Genomic DNA, 16,680 nt, shown 5'->3' with positions numbered 1-16,680 from the left:
ATTTGTGATATATGTACAAAATAAACTGAATTTAATTGAAGTAGACAGATGTTGCTTTAGTAAAAGCGACTTCTTGTGCATGCATCTTGTTGTTGCCGTCGTTCCCAATGAGACCCTCCAGCTCGGCCCGGTGTGTCTGAGGACGCTCGTCTGATCATATTCACCAGATTGTTCGTTAGCATTTACTTTATTTTTTAAACGAGTCCGCTGACTTTACTTCGGTTTCTTTCATCTTCATCCATCGTCATGATTCTATGTGATCATACTTCCTCCCGGTCTTCAGCTCTAGTGTTGAACCTTCATCCACCACAGAAGCACCAACGGAATTCTTACATATCTGTATTTCAGATATTTGAGACCTATTTTAAAGAAACTTGTTCCCGTCAAACCAAATCACGACAGAACGCAGAGTGCCTTACATATACATTTGTATTTAGTATACAAAAAAATTGAAATATTTCACCACACAGACATGTGAAGTAATAAAAAATAAGACAAACAGTTGGAACAAGTATACAAGTCATCTTACATTACATACGTACATGGCCAATGCATTTCATTATACAACCTCTCCTAAGAATTACAGTGGGTCAAATAACCAGAGAACTTCCATGCAATAGTAGATTACAGTGCCTTTGCTCCTCCTCGGGGGGCGGGACCACACGACATGACGCAACCACACAGTTTGCTATGCCAACCAAAGACAGCGTGACGGATGGGCCTGCAGTGCTGCGTCTCGCCACGAGGGGGAGACAGACACACTGCCGGCCTGTGACCACACAGAGATGCATGTCATAAAAGGATCGGCCCTTTTATTATTGTACACTGTTAGCAACACTTCTAACTTCAACACAAGCGACTATACTCCCTTTAGTTTCAATTGTTTTAGTCTTAAGAGCTAAATATTCAGGTACATGTAGATATTCATAACGCATTCCTTTCCTAAGGATTATTCCCACATCACGAGATGTCATTAATATCCTGTTTTTTTTCTTTTCTTTTTTTTCTTTCTTTATGTCCACAGATTGTTGAAAAGTCTCGTGTTTACTACAATACAATATGAAATAGTACCAAAAAACTGGACACTAAAAAACTTGGCTCAAAACAATACTGTTTTTTATGCACTGCCCCCGAACCGTGAAACAAAGCCGTCCCACTGATACGACACATGCTCGTCCACACACACACTCACCCACACACACACACAGGCGCGCGCACACACACACACACACAGGAACAGAGACAAAATTAATGGGATAAATTAAGACCGAATATTTTAAGACCCATGCAAGCTCCTCCAGCCTCCGAGGCAGCGCTCAGGCAGCAGGGTGTTCGGCCCCCATGTTTGGCATGCTCGTCTGTCACGTGTTCACAGTTAGATGAAGTTACCCAAAGACACTGGACTAAGATCAGCTGTTTGTCCACAGTGGGAATGCCACCGTGGTCATTCTGGCACAGATCAGGTGAGACAGAGAAATGTTAGTTTTTTTTTATTTGACAAAATGATCTTAACTCAAAGGCTTTTTTAAATATGTATGTATTTATTCACCTTGGAGCCTAATCTCCTGTTTGGGACTATTTGCTGGAGGGAGAGCGCTACAGGTGTAATCAACTCCTCACAGAATGTCGTTGTTTTTGACCCCTGACCCCAGAGTGTCTGACAACATGATGGAAAGAACCCGCAGAGAAACTAAACTTATTGTTCACATTCCACCTCCTCACCAAGTCTCGTTGTGAGACCTGAATGCAGCGTTGCAGCGTCCGTGAACTCAGATAAATATCGTTGAGTTCAAGGACCTCTTCCACGTCCTCTAAATATTCAGCCGTGACCTTTAAAGTCTGCCACACTGCCTGGGACACACCCCTCTCCATCTCTCACGGACTCCAGGCAACAAGCCACCTCCTCTTCATCAAACTACATCCTTACATTACTACTAATAATAATAATAATAATGCGGATAAAAAATAATAATAATCATCATCGCTCACGCTCCTCTCTTCCCTCTCCAGAGGGTTCTTTCCATAGCGTTGGAAGGACACTTCGAAGATTAAAAAGAGACAGGAATGACCTCTAGTGAAGAGTTGCCCTCGCAGCTCGGTTGTTGTCACTTACACACAAAAACATCATAAAATAGGGTCCAGGTTGAAAGATCCACCGGTTCCCCATTAAACAGGATGTTCTCTAGGAGGAGGCGTTAGGATGAAGAGCTGCTGCTTTCTTTTGTTTCTGGACTCATTCGGTTCCTCAAATCTCAGAATTTACATCATCACTGGTTGGAATGAGGGGCCAAAACTACAAAAGAATAACAGAGTTCCCCTTGAACTCATCCCTCTGACGTCTAAATATAACGTAACATTTAAGGCGCTCTGGTCGTGGCATTTAGTGAACAGCGTGCTGATCTCAGGTCAGCAGCTGAGGGTGACCTCACAGTTCCCTATCCAGCTCGTCAACAGTGAGACTGAGAAATTCAGAACGTTTCAAAAATCCAAAAACTCAAGCAAGCGCGGCTGAAAAAGAAGAGATGTCGCAGAATGCAGTAAATGGAGACCTTTGTCAGCCCTCATGGCAACGTGAGGCGGTTCTATGAGTACAAAGTAGGTGGACAGTCAATGTCTTTCACAGAGAAACTATGAGCCTATTCAGTTATGGTAAAAAAATTGGATTAAATATACCAATGTCGCTTTGAAAAAACATCAATATAAAGAAAGCAATCTCAGCAGTGCACACTCACTCTTGCTAGTTTCCCATCTCATCCTCTCAGAGAAGTAGTGGTTGTTGTACATGGTGATGTAGTGTAGTGTAGAGGGGTGGGGGGGCGGGGCTTCCTCCTCAGAACATGGTGCACCTCTTCCCCCTCTTCTTCACAGGCGGAGGGCAGAGCACGGCTCGGATGGCCTCGTCGAACACCGTCTTCAGGCCCCGCTGGGTGAGCGCGGAGCACTCCAGGTACTTCACGGCCCCTGAAGGAGGGAAGGGGGGGGGGGGGGGACAGCTTTAGGGCGTCAGCATGCGTCAAAGTGTTTGTCTGAAACCTCCGACCCCTAAACCTCTCCGACGTCGCTGAGGCCCGATGTGCAGAGGAAGAGACAGATGTCTTCATGGGACCTAGAAGTCAACGAGACCCTCAGAGAGAAGACTACACCTACAAAGTTACTCTCACGCTCGTCATCGGCGGTGTTCTAAAAGGGACTCTGGTTTTTATAAACACTACAGGAGAACCCACAGAACCACCACCAAGGTAGGGTTCCTCGTAGAAGTTTAGAGGAACACTCCCCTTGACGTACTCTCTGTGAGGAAGACGTCAACTTTCATCCTCAAGTCCTCCTACCGGCAGCTCTAAAGCCCACCGGGGTGCATCTTCAGTTACCTGCAGGTCTGAAAAGCTGCATTCTCTCTCCTGACCACCAGGGGGCGACTCCTCTGGTTGTATCGAAGTCTATATAGTGACTCTACTTCTCTCTTGATGTATTCTCTCAGTAAACATTGTAAACATGAGTTTGTCTCAATCTCTAGTTTCAAGTCTTCTTCTATACAGCATGATGTCATCATTTAGTACATTGTGGTCATGGATAGTTTGCCGAGTTAAACAAACAGGTATCTAACGGCCGCCTCTTCACGCGCCGCCTCACCGATCTCCCGGGCCATGGCCAGGCCCTGTGGGTAGGTGATGGGGGACAGCTTCTTGTCCCGCAGCCTCTCGATGGTGTCCTTGTCATCCCTCAGATCCAGCTTGGTGCCCACCAGGATGATGGGCGTGTTGGGGCAGTGGTGTCTCACCTCGGGGTACCACTGGGCCACCGCACGCACAACACACACACACACATTTGCATAAACAAAAAGGGGAAAAAAGTGAGTGAGAGAGAAGAAGAGAGAGAGAAGGGTTAGCGGACGGCAGCAGAGCGGCGAGGCTTGTGGAGCGCAACTGTTTTTTGTTTTATATTCATAGACGTCGGTGTGAATGGAGGCTTCGTTGCAGGAACACAACACGTGGTCGTGCAAGGCGACGGCCAATCACATCGCGCGGTGAGACACTCTGCACAGGGGGGTTGGGCCTTGTGGAAAAGAGCGGTTTGATAGGAGAGCGTCCCGGGACGCTCAGCACACCAAACCGAGGCGGCCGCCACGCCCCCCCTGCAGAGGGGTTGGACTCCTTCAGGCCTCGGCTGACAACAGGCCTCTGTGCTCCGCCCCCTGGGGGGGGGGGGGGGGGTTAGACTGTTGTAAACAGAGGTCTGAAGGAGCCGGGGCAGCAGTGTGATAAGCCAGGTGGAGCAATAGATGTGCCTCCTTGTGGTCAGACTCGGCATTGGGGAGTCGGTCAGCGTACTGACCTTAGCTCGGACGTTCTCAAAGGAGGCCGGACTGACCAGGGAGAAGCATATCAAGAACACATCCTGGAGAGAACCAGAGAGACGGCTAGTTGATTAAGAGATCTGTGTGTGTGTGTGTGCGTGTGCGTGTGTGAGAGTGAAATCGGATCCCTTTTCATTCTGAATTTAAACTTAGAGTCTCCTATTTATTTATCCTCTATTTCTCTGTAGTTCTCACAGTCGTCTCAAACTAAAACTCGAACGCTTCTTTTTGTAACGATGCACTTTTTCTGGACGTTAATTATATGGAAGATGATTCGCATTGTTATGTAAATATTATTAACACGTGACTTTGCAACCTGACAGGTGTGACGGTGGAAGAATGCTACGTTGTAATTTCAGGTGTGTTGTGTCTAGACAAACTACATAATTAATACGTTATTTGACTGTTAACGTGCATTATATAACTACGATGTGTCCACCAGATTGCATTGATGCATTTTACTCATTCATCTATACAGGACTTACATAAGCAGGTAAGTGTATTCGTATTTATTGATGTATAACTCTCCATGGAGATAAGAAAGTGATGATATTACTTTAGTTTGAGTCGATACTTCGATGTTTTTTCTTTCTTTTTCAGGATAGCAAGGCTACGTTTAAACCCACAGAATGTGCACGTGTGTGTGTGTGTGTGTGTGTGTGTGTGTGTCCGGGAGGAAGGAGTTTGGTCACCGTCTGTGGGTAGGACAGTGGTCTGAGCCTATCGTAGTCCTCCTGTCCTGCCGTGTCCCAGAGGCCCAGATTCACTGGTTTCCCATCCACCATCACATTGGCAGAGTAGTTGTCAAAGCTGCAGGGGGGCAGAGGCCACACTCAGGGAGAGACAGAACCAGAACACCTGGGTTCTGATCCATTGGCTCTCTTGTTGGATCCGAGCACAAGTGGAGGGTCACGAAATGTATTTAAACTGGTCCTTCAAAGCTGTCATGAAATACAACTAAGCTTAATGTGCAGCCATCCAGTGCAACATCAACACACACATTAATAAATATTTATATATAAATATATATTTATAAATATATATTTTTATCTATAAATATATGTACAAATATATAAATATACAGATAAAATAGTCCTTCAAAGCTGTCATGAAATACAACAAAGCTTAATGTGCAGCCATCCAGTGCAACATCAACACACACATATTAAAATATATTTATAGATATTTATATATAAATATTTACAAATATATTTATGAATATATATATATAAACTTGTGTGACGACTTAGCTGAAGACTGGGAGACAGCCCACTGTGGACATTTATGGAAATAGCTAGAAAGTCAAACTTAAGCCAAAACGATTTTTTTCTGGAGTAAAGAATGAAATTTAAAGCTTAATATTTGTAGGTCAAATAAGTCGGAAAGGTCAGATTTCGACTAACCAACGAGTTGATGCATACACATTGCCATGGATGAGTCCTCGTCATAACTTTGCAACACATTGTTGACACACCCAGAGAGATATAACTGATGGCACACTCTCCCTCACGAAGGACAGACGTATACTGTCTCAGGGTGTGCATCGTCATAGCACTCTACCCTCGAGGATGTTACGTAGGGATGGAATATCAACACATGAGCGACGCCACATTTTGCGACGCTGTATAGATTCCTAAAAACAACGAATTAACTTTTACTTGAAAACATCGGTGCTGTGATGTTGGATAGTGACCGTTTTCATAAAAGATAGATTCATTTTGTTTTTCATTGCACATCCATCGAAAAGGTATGACCCCGGCATCGCGAAACGCGTATGGTGTCTCCGGGCGTGAAGCCCCGCCCCCCCACATCAAGCGGTTTACTCACACGGTGGGGATGTACTCCCCGGGGAAGGCATTGGTGGTGTAGCTGATCAGCAGACAGGTCTTACCCACCGCCCTGAGGACAGAGGAGGCACAACAGAGGACACGTGAGGGTGAATGTACAGTGGGAGGACAGTTGCACACACGCTGCGTGGACGTGGTGGAGTATGCATGTGTGTGTGTGTGTGTGTGAGAGAGAGAGAGAGAGAGTCAGAGCAGGCTGCTACTCCACGCTGTCACTGTGCCACACACACACACACTGGCCTACATTCATGTCGCCTGAGGGACACAGTAGCCCCCTATAATACCCCCCCACACACACACACACACAAGCTGCCTCTCCTGCTCATGAACAGTACACACCTCTTCTGTACTGAACACACTGACCGGCCGGTGCCATGAGACGGGTATATCTCCCGTGTGCTCGTGCACGAGGTAATTAGTGATTTTTTTGGGTTATCTGCCGACAAAGCAAATGGTGGCGGCACACGAGAGCCAATGAGTGAGCGGGCGCCGTGATACTGACTTGAGGTCAGTGAGTTCCTCTGGCTCGGGACGGACAGGGATGGAGAATGAGGGAATGAGGCCTGCGCTCTACTTTCAGAGCGCCGACAACACGGCTGCAGCAGAGACCAAGATATGACGACATTCAGGCCCAAAACACCGGATCCTACACGTCCCACAATGCAACTGTGTGTCTACAGAGAGCTGCGGGGGATTTGGATCATGGCAGAGACGAGAGCCAAGAAACCCTGTTTGAGTCTGATAACGTAACAATGCCTTACACAGGGCCTTACAAAGACATGACTGATGTCGTGGCCGTCGGTTTTAATTATTTCAGCGTTAGATTTTAGATTTTAAAATGATGTTTCCCACAAGGGTCGGTTGTACCGACCACAACTCCCACAAACCTTGCTTGCTGTTGCTATGGAGAAGGAGCAACATCAGAGCTGTAAGACAATTTGGGAACCAAACACTTCCCCATTAGCTGCAGAATACATCCTAAGTGAATTATATGAAAAATGTAATCTGCATGTGACAGGGAGCTATGAATACATTAGAAGCTCTGTGATTGGACGTTTGTGACCGACAGTCGTGGTTAACTTCTCCGCCTTCGTTCTTATGTCCACATGTTGGTATCTTTGACTTGTTTTCATCAAATAACCACATATTTTCTAACACCGTTCTTTTTCTTTTGTATTGATGATTCGATGTCTACCCAGAACCTTCAGTGTGTTCTAACAGTGTCTATCGAAGGAGTGAATAGCGTGACTTCCACAGCCGCCCCTTCACAACGCCACCGCTCATGAAATATATTTAAACATAGTGTGAAAAGCTGCAGCTGCTGTCTGAGCTGCTGGTTACGTACGAGGCGGCAAGAGTATGAAGAGTGAAGCCGCTGCTGAAATGCATTACACCGGCATTCTCTCTCCTGACCACCAGGGGTCGACTCCTCTGGTTGTATAGAAGTCTATATCGTGACTCTACTTCTCTCTTGATGTATTCCCTCAGTAAACATTGTAAACATGAGTTTGTCTCAATCTCTAGTTTCAAGTCTTCTTCTATACAGTATGAGGTCATCATTTAGTACATCATGGTCATTTAGAGTCAAACAGACCATAAAGCAGGGGACGCTTTAGGGGCGGGGCCACGTGTTTTGTTTTTTAACCCTTTCAGTGTGAATAAATAATGAATTAATAATGTCGTATTCGGCATTTGTGCCAAAACACCAAGATGGGTGACGGACAAAAAACAAGATGGCGACTGACAAAATGCCAAAACAAGGATCAATTGGTGAATCTATGAGACTATGTACTCCTTCCTAGTCGATGTACGGAGCACAGGCCTTTCTAACAGCAGACACTTTAACAGTTGAAAAAACACATGTGGTGCTGCGAATAACATGCACATGGCTCATAAAACTACGACGTGTGAACGTGAGCCAGCAGGAGCCTCAAACTGAAGTAGCTAAATGGAATTCAGCCATCATTCATTTTATTACCTCCACAAATATAGTCTGTTAAAAAAAAACAATAACTTAAACCTATATTGGCCATTTGGGGCAAATACAAATAAACTGCACTTCTAAAAACACCTTCACCAAACAGAGTGGGCACGCTCCACATATAGATGAAAAAGTGATGAAAAAAACCCACATTAAAAAAATAAAATAATGCAGAGTAAAAACACCTTTAAGCCCCTCCCCCCTGGTTAACGCCCATTTCACGACTGGTTTGTAACGCAGGCTTTTTGCTGTGAATTCTTAAGTCTCCGAGCCCAAGTTGATGACATCATCAGGGTTGTTTTTCAGAGTGATCCTCCCCGATGAAGGGTGCACTGAGCTTCAATCCGGGGAGACGCTGCTTTAAGTGAAGTGTGACGTCATATAGTTCCAACAACAACCTCTTTCTGCACAGATCATCTGTGATTAACGTCAAAATGCTGACACCGGCAGCCAAAACACAAAGCCCATCATATTTAGGGACAGCATTCCGACTTTAAGCATAACAAAGATGACTCGGGCCTATCCTTCATGTCTCCCCCCACCGCCAAAAAAAAAAGGACATTGATGGCTAATTTCTCACGCCTTAATCTGTGAATGGCGTGGCGGTTTGAAAGGAGCAAGGAGCACGAGCCCGCTGCACACGGCGGTCCACGTCCCGGGTGCAGAAAGAAAGCCACGCTTGTGTGCAGAATTAAAGCATCGGGGCCTGTCGGCCACTGACAGGGCCACAAATTCCTCAGCGTGCATCAGCACTTCAGCCTGCCTCCAGTGGCCTACGAGGCGTGTAGGTGTTCCCGCATCCGCTCCCAGCGGCACAATGGACCGGAGGGCCACGGCGGGATCGAGCCGAGAGCACGCACGGAGCAGATCTCTGCGGGTCTCCGTCGACCATTATGGAGCCGACCGCAGAAGGACCGGGGCGACCGACCGGATCGGTGAGCCCCAGCCCCTTTTACCTCCATAGCATCCTCCCATCACCCATCCATCCGCGGACGCGGAATCACACACACGAGACGATGTAACGGCGGCGTGTTCGTGTGCGCGTGCTTCTTACCCGTCGCCCACCACCACGCATTTGATAGCCTGCATTTTGACGGGAGCTGGAGGCTTTCAGGGAACCGGCGTCGGTGGTTTAATAGATCCGGCAGTCGGCACTGAGTTCTCGGAGGAGAGCAGCGGGCCAGTCCGCTCGGCGATGGAGCCGCAGTGAAAGAGGTTGATGACGAGCAGCGCCGACTCACACCGGAAAGCGCCGAGTGCTTTTAAAGGGACAGTACACGGAATATGGCGGAATCCTAACAGAGGAAGAGAGGATTCACGTTTTCTACTTCCGTCTGCGCCGAAAGTCTTTAACTGAGCACACTACGACTCGTCTACAAGAACACTACTAACGTTACTACGACTACTAGCCGACAATACTTCTACTACTCCTACTACTACTAGTAGCCTTCAATACTACAACGACGAGTCTACACTACTACTAGGCCTACTACGAGCTAGCTAGCTAGCTAACGTGACATTACAACCACCAGCACTACTAACTTTATAATTATACAATACTACTACTACTAGCCTACAATACTAGTACGAGACTAAAATACTACCACGACTAATCTACAATTGTACGAGTTAGGTCTGACTAACGTGACGTTACCACTACCACCACCGATACTGCTGCTACTACTAACACCACCCATTGAACAACTCCTAGCGTTGAATGGCTGATGGGTATATAATATTAGTAAGATATAAGTCATGCTCCTAATAATAATGATTAAAATACATACATTCATTACCCAAACAATGTTAGGAATCACATACATGTGTCTAAATATGCATTGGTAGGTTGAAATTATGACTGAGACACAATGAGTCAAGATGTTGAAGCCATCTCATCAGATTCAGTGTCTCATGTTAACAGTCAAGATTTTGGAATTTATATTTCTTCATCTTAATTTTTTATTGAAACCTATATTTGAAGAATATAAACTTACAGGGTCCTGTAGATCTTAAATTTAAGAGACGTTAAAGAGTTTAATTCCCTGTGACTTTGATTCATTGTCACTGGTGTGTCCTAAATCAAGGGCCATTTATCGCTGCACTAACTACTGAAACTGCATTTGTCTATTTCTCATGTTTCATTTGATTAAACTTGTATCAATATTATTTTCCTCTTTATGTATTTAATTTGTTCCCGTGCCTGTGAGGCAGTGCTCTTGTTCACATCTGGAACAGGTGTGTTCTGGATTTAGAAACCCGCACATACAACATTGTAATGAACTCATGGAAGTCAGGGATGATATTCCATGGTCTCATTTTAGATAGGTGCACTAGCAGAGCAATAATAATTGCACTTATTGTAAGTCGCTTTGAATAAAAGCGTCTGCTAAATGACATGTAATGTAATGTAATAATTCAATGGCATCAGACCCAGCCAGGTCCAATGGACCCTATGAGTCGTGAAGTCTCAAGGACTCCGGAGAGTTAGCAGAGTTAATAATGTGTGATGGAGAGATGAACATTCATCCATAAGTAGAGAGAGAAGAGGTGCTCAGTGTATCCTACCCAGTGTTGCCAGGTCCGCGGTTTTCCCGCGGAATTGGGCTACTTTTGAAGTGTTGCCGCGGGTTGAATTTTTGTCCGCTGGTTCGGGTAGACCTATTTTGCATGCAAATTACATGAATATCTTTAAATAAAAATCCATATTTTAAATGAAATAATTTATTTATACCCAAATCCTACCAAACTGACTCCAGATCAGCACGTACACACATGGACATGGGACACGCCCACATACACACACTTTAAAAGCAGTGTATATGGTTTGGCACGGGCATATTTTGAGTTCTGATATTGGGCTGGTTTTTGGGTTGGTTTTGATTGGCCATTGGGCTGGTTTTGTCACACAGACCTGGCAACCCTGGAGACGACCGCAGCAACCGTGGAGACGACCCGCAGAGGCTCAGGTGTGTGTACACCTGAGCCTCACGCAGCGTCTTTTCGCGGCTCTTTTCCGGACAAAGTACGCCGCATTTTGTCAATGAAGTTACTTAATGAACGGTTCTCAGTTGTATATGTTGGTCAAATGCTTCTATAGTTTACTTTACTTGTGTTGGTTAGCATTGTAACACTGTGTGTTGTTAGCACCGTAAGGTTAGTATTGAATGGGACGTATTTAATGTATATTGTTGTGTGTGTAATGTGGTCAACATCAACAGGAACTCATTGGCTTGTCTTTATGAATAATATTAGTTTGAATGGGTAATTACTACAGTCTCCGTTTGTCTGTCAACATTTTGCGAAAAAAACAACTAATGAACACTCAGTAAATCACAAAGGACCTCCCACCTCACAGGTGAGGCTCATTAGCAACCTGTCAGTCGCGATTAATGAATTTCAAAATGTGTGATTAATTAGTTAAATTTTTTTAATCGATTGACAGCCCTAATATATATATATATATATATATATATAATTATAATTCAGAGATGGATATTGTATTTTTACCTTTGTCTAAAAGTTACTAGTTCTTTGAGGATTTTTAATTTAACATACTAAATGTGTGATCATTCTATAAAATTACGGAACTAATATTGTATACTTATAGAATCATATATAATATTACATTAACAATATTAATGCTACAATATTAATGATACAATAATATATTATATTAATGATACAATAATATATAATATTGCATTAACAATATTAATGATACAATAATATATAATATTACATTAACAATATTAATGATACAATAATATATTATATTAATGATACAATAATATATAATATTACAAAACGGGGAAGGAGACGTTCTGCTGCTGTTAAAGATCAGAAACAAACAAATGTTCCAGCTTTATAAACCAAAGTGTATAAACCTGCACAGACCGGTCCACGAGGGATTCATTGATCACGTCACAGAGAAGATATTCCTTCCATTCCTTTATCCAAACTGCAGCCGATCCGAGGCCTGCAGGGTTTATCACAGTGACGTATATAAATGAGGTGTATTTATATTTAGACACAGAGGCGGACTAACAGTCACTCACACATTCCTACCTGAGTCCAATTCACCTGAGCTGCATGTCTGGGCAGAGGGAGGAAACCAGAGAACCGGAGGGAACCACGCCGCCATGGGGAGAACGTGCAAACACTGCCTGGTGGATCGTGGAGGTCTCCATCGTGGAATATGCCGACTACCAACTATTCATCCACTCTGTCATATCTATGAATGTGTTTTAAGTCTAATCTGTCCTTCTGGTCACATGACATCTATTGTTCTGTCCATCCTGGAGAGGGATCCTCCTCTGTTCTCTCCTGAAGGGTTCTTACCTTTTTTCCCCTGAAGGGTTGTTTGGGAGTTTTTCCTTATCCGATGTGAGGTCAAAGGTCAGGGATGTCTATGTGTACAGATTGTAAAGCCCTCTGAGGCAAATTAGTAATTTGTGAAATTGGGCTATACAAATAAACTGAATTGAACTCCACACAGACGGCCTGGGATGGAAGCCTGGCCCGCCGTGCCGTGACAGTTATAGCCACCGGAAGGCCCGAGAACACATTCCTGGATTTCTTTATTACACTTTCTAGGACATCCACGGCTAGTGACAATTAAAACAAGTATATAGTACATGTACAATAGCTTTATGAATACGTATGTATTCATAGTTTATGTTTCAATGCACATTGCACTGTGTCGTCCCAGATGAAGCTGAAGGGTCCTGCTGGTCCGTGCGGAGGCCACGATGCAGCTTTTACACAGAACAGATCAGAGGTCGTCAATCAAATCCTTTCACAATAAACTAAACAACGAAGACAACAACCGCTGCAGAGCGAACATGACAACAAGGTGCATCATGGCCGCCGGAGCTGAGAAGCAGTTGTGTCAAAAAATGAAGTGCAGCACATTAGTCCCTTTAGTGGAAGCTGTTATTACAAGTGAATAAGTAGATGCCTTTTCTTCCTAAGTCATAGGAATGACTCAGCGGAAGTTAACGCTCTTGTCCTTCAGTCACGACGGCTAAAAGATGTTATACTGATATTATCACACGGATAATGGACAAGCATTTTAATATGCATCTGTAAGAGGTCGGTAGGAGCAGACAGAGCTCGCCGTGGCCGAAGCCGACTGAGGGGATCGATGCAAATGATGGAAAGTGAATGATTTTTTAAAAGTGTTTCTTTTAATCAGCGAACCACATCCCACACTTTGTTCTACCGTCCGAAACAATGACAAGAAACCAGCGAGTAGGCAGAATCAACCCATGCTTTTTTAAAATCCATTGCATATAAAAACTTTTTTTTTTCATTCTTTTTATTGTTTTTTCTACATAAAGTTGTATGATCTACAGTGCTATCCAATAGACTGCAAAGAACAAAGAATCCATTAAAATAACATTTGACTTGTCTTGTGAAACTCACAGACAAGTTGGCATTCTAAAGACATAACCCCAAAAAATAATTGTCTTGAAGACCTTTTTTTAAGTTACAGTTTGTGTTTTCCTTTCATACCATAAAAAATATAACACGTAATGAGAAAAGAACCCACTGTTTCCATTGGTCCAGGGCTGTTTAGAATCTACAGTATGTGTCAAAATAAGAGTCCCGAGTCGGGACAGTGACCCGCCCGGAACCCCCGACCCGCCCTCCACTACAGAAATATACGAAACCTTCTCCCGGCCAGGCAGAAAGATGTCAGTGGTTTTGGATATTGCGAGTAATGCGAGTGGAAGTGTGGGCGGGGCTTAGATCAGCGACACACCGCCAGTGTTCCAGCCGTAATTAATGCAGCAGTGGCTGAACATGCAGATGTGCCTCCACGCCTCGGTGCTCCGTCGGCTGCGGTCCGGCTGCGCGCTCCCGCCGCGCGCTCCCGCCGCGCCCCATTTCAGTGTGTGTGTGCGTGTAGCTGTGGCTCGACCCGCGTGCACGCGGACGACGCGGCGGACATGCTGTGCGCGGACACAAAGTCGCCGCCGTGTCGTGGGCGGAGTCATATCAGGGAGGCTCGGACCGGGCCACGCGGAGGCACCTGAGCTAAATTTTGAGTGTCATGGCAAAGGCTGTGAATACTTCTGTGTACATGTTATGTTTTCGTTCTTTATTTTTAACAGATTTGCAAAAATTAGCAAAAAACAGTTTTCACTTTGTCATTATGGGTTGTTGTGTGTAGAATGTTGAGGAAAATTATGAATTTAATCCATTTTGGAATAAGGCTGTAACATAACAAAATGTGGAAAAAGTGAAGCGCTGTGAATACTTTCCACATACAGTGCATCCGGAAAGTATACACAGTGTATATATATATATATATATATATATATATATGTGTGTGTATATATATATGTATACATATATGTGTGTATATATATATATATATGTGTGTGTATATATATGTGTGTGTGTGTGTATATATATGTGTATACATATATGTGTGTATATATGTGTGTGTATATATATATATATGTGTATATATATATACAGTATAATATATATGCATATATATATATACTGTATTTAATTCGTTTTTTATTCATTTCATTTGTTTTATATTATTTATTCATTTTCATTTTAGAATTAAGCCATTCTGTGAATCGGCCAAACCTCCCTTCCCAGGGGGGGGGTGTGAGGGATTCTTATGGCAGAGACACACGAGGTGACTCAAACCGAACCCCCCCCACACCTGCAGAAGGTGTAGGCGATTCTACACCCGGGAAAGTTTAGGAAATTTGCCTACAAACCCCCCCCCGTGTGGCGGCAATGGCCGACACTCAGGGGAGGGCAGGCAAATCCCTAGAACTTTCTCCTACTGCCTCCTACGGGACTCACAGATCCGCCCCACTCCTTCCAAAGAAGGAGCAGTGCCGCCTGCTAGAAATCACTCGTATTACATAGTCTGGTTCGCTGCTCCGTGACGTCACAGGTGACTTCAAAGCACAGAACCAGTTAGAACTGGTGGGTTGAGTGACGTCACAATGCTCGCTTCAAAGACCTCTCTATGGCAGTTCCGATGCGATATATCTTTGGCCACAAGTCTTTGGGGGCGCTGTTCCCCCCTGGACACGAGGCAAAGAGACCCGTATGTTCCCCTTTGAGTGAGAGACGACCAGTGTTGCCAGGTCCGCGATTCTCCCGCGGAATTGGGCTACTTTTGAAGTTTTGCCGCGGGTTGAATTTGTTGTCCGCTGGTTCGGGTAGACCTATTCTGCATGCAAATTCCATGAATATCTTTAAATAAAAATCCATATTTTAAATGAAATAATTTATTTATACCCAAATCCTACCAAACTGACTCCAGATCAGCACGTACACACATGGACATGGGACACGCCCACATACACACACTTTAAAAGCAGTGTATATGGTTTGGCACGGGCATATTTTGAGTTCTGATATTGGGCTGGTTTTTGGGTTGGTTTTGATTGGCCATTGGGCTGGTTTTGTCACACAGACCTGGCAACCCTGGAGACGACCGCAGCAACCCTGGAGACCAGTGTTGCCAGGTCCGCGGTTTTCCCGCGGAATTGGGCTACTTTTGAAGTGTTGCCGCGGGTTGAATTTTTTGTCCGCTGGTTCGGGTAGACCTATTTTGCATGCAAATTACATGAATATCTTTAAATAAAAATCCATATTTAAAATGAAATAATTTATTTATACCCAAATCCTACCAAACTGACTCCAGATCAGCACGTACGCGCCGACACATCCGCTCGCAGTGGGTCACTTTCCTATCTCAGGGGGGCATCATGAAGGAGTTATGGGCATATTTTGAGTTCTGATATTGGGCTGGTTTTTTGGCCATTGGGCTGGTTTTGATTGGCCATTGGGCTTGTTTTGTCACACAGACCTGGCAACCCTGATCCTAACTGTCCCCCAGCAGCCTATCAGCCTATAGCAGCATCTCTAGTGTTAGGACTCAGCCAGCCGGGGCCCCACCTCCAGCGCACACCTGAAGCCACTCTGCTCACGTCGCAGCTGTAGCTCGTTATACAGGGAGTAAATAGAAGGACTGCCAGTAGCTCGCTGCGATTTCGTTCTGGACGCTCAGGAGGAGAGCTCATTCAACCCTGGAGTTTTTTTTTATGTCAGAGCTTTGTGTCATCTGGATTATCGTGGAGTAATTTTTCCCGTGGATTATTTAAAGAGTGAGTTTTTTTGTTTGCTTGCTTCCCTCTGCCAAACTAAGGAGGCAGTTTTTCTTTCGTTTTCTCTGAACTTTTCGCTCCCTTGAGTATTTAAATAAATTACGCCGTGCTTTCCCGGCTAAACAGTAACACTGTCTGTTGTCGTGCAATTGGGGTCGAAGACAAATCATAACATCTAGGGTCTGGATGGACCAGGGTCAGCACGGTGGTGAGGTTTCCTCCACAGGGACCATCTTGACAGTGAAGGCTCTTTGGCTGAACCAGTGACCTCATACCTCCCCACTCCACCAACACACTGAATACTGTAACTAATAGACTAACCCCGATCAACTGCCATATTATCCACACACA

General features: G+C 44.6%; 1 protein-coding gene across 2 annotated transcripts; it reads right to left on the bottom strand.

The window, feature by feature from the left end:
• Nucleotides 1-411: 411 nt before the first annotated feature.
• On the bottom strand, nt 412-9,857 carry rac3b (Rac family small GTPase 3b). Of its 2 annotated transcripts, XR_008833498.1 has the most exons (7): nt 9,237-9,857; nt 6,182-6,253; nt 5,047-5,164; nt 4,333-4,395; nt 3,631-3,790; nt 2,733-2,961; nt 412-2,582 (listed from the first exon to the last, which is right to left on the bottom strand). XR_008833498.1 is itself a non-coding variant. In XM_056429520.1 (6 exons), the coding sequence occupies exons 1-6, from the start codon at nt 9,269-9,271 to the stop codon at nt 2,831-2,833; spliced, it is 579 nt and encodes a 192-aa protein (XP_056285495.1). In that variant the 5' UTR covers nt 9,272-9,857; the 3' UTR covers nt 412-2,830. The 2 variants fall into 2 exon arrangements, 1 of the variants encoding a protein (XP_056285495.1); XM_056429520.1 differs by having other exon boundaries at nt 412-2,961.
• Nucleotides 9,858-16,680: the final 6,823 nt, after the last annotated feature.

Source organism: Pseudoliparis swirei, chromosome 13, assembly GCF_029220125.1.
Source record: "Pseudoliparis swirei isolate HS2019 ecotype Mariana Trench chromosome 13, NWPU_hadal_v1, whole genome shotgun sequence".
NCBI classification, from domain to species: domain Eukaryota; kingdom Metazoa; phylum Chordata; class Actinopteri; order Perciformes; family Liparidae; genus Pseudoliparis; species Pseudoliparis swirei.
Note: the sequence above shows the minus strand (reverse complement) of the source record. Positions and strands in the feature narration are given on the sequence as shown.

Excerpts from the sequence above, each read along its gene's own strand:
- rac3b (XM_056429520.1), bottom strand. The coding sequence starts at position 9,271 with ATGCAGGCTATCAAATGCGTGGTGGTGGGCGACGG. Across the intron at positions 5,165-6,181 it reads GGGGAGTACATCCCCACCGT|CTTTGACAACTACTCTGCCA; the intron begins GTGAGTAAACCG and ends GCCCCCCTGCAG. Across the intron at positions 4,396-5,046 it reads CACTGTCCTACCCACAGACG|GATGTGTTCTTGATATGCTT; the intron begins GTGACCAAACTC and ends GGTTCTCTCCAG.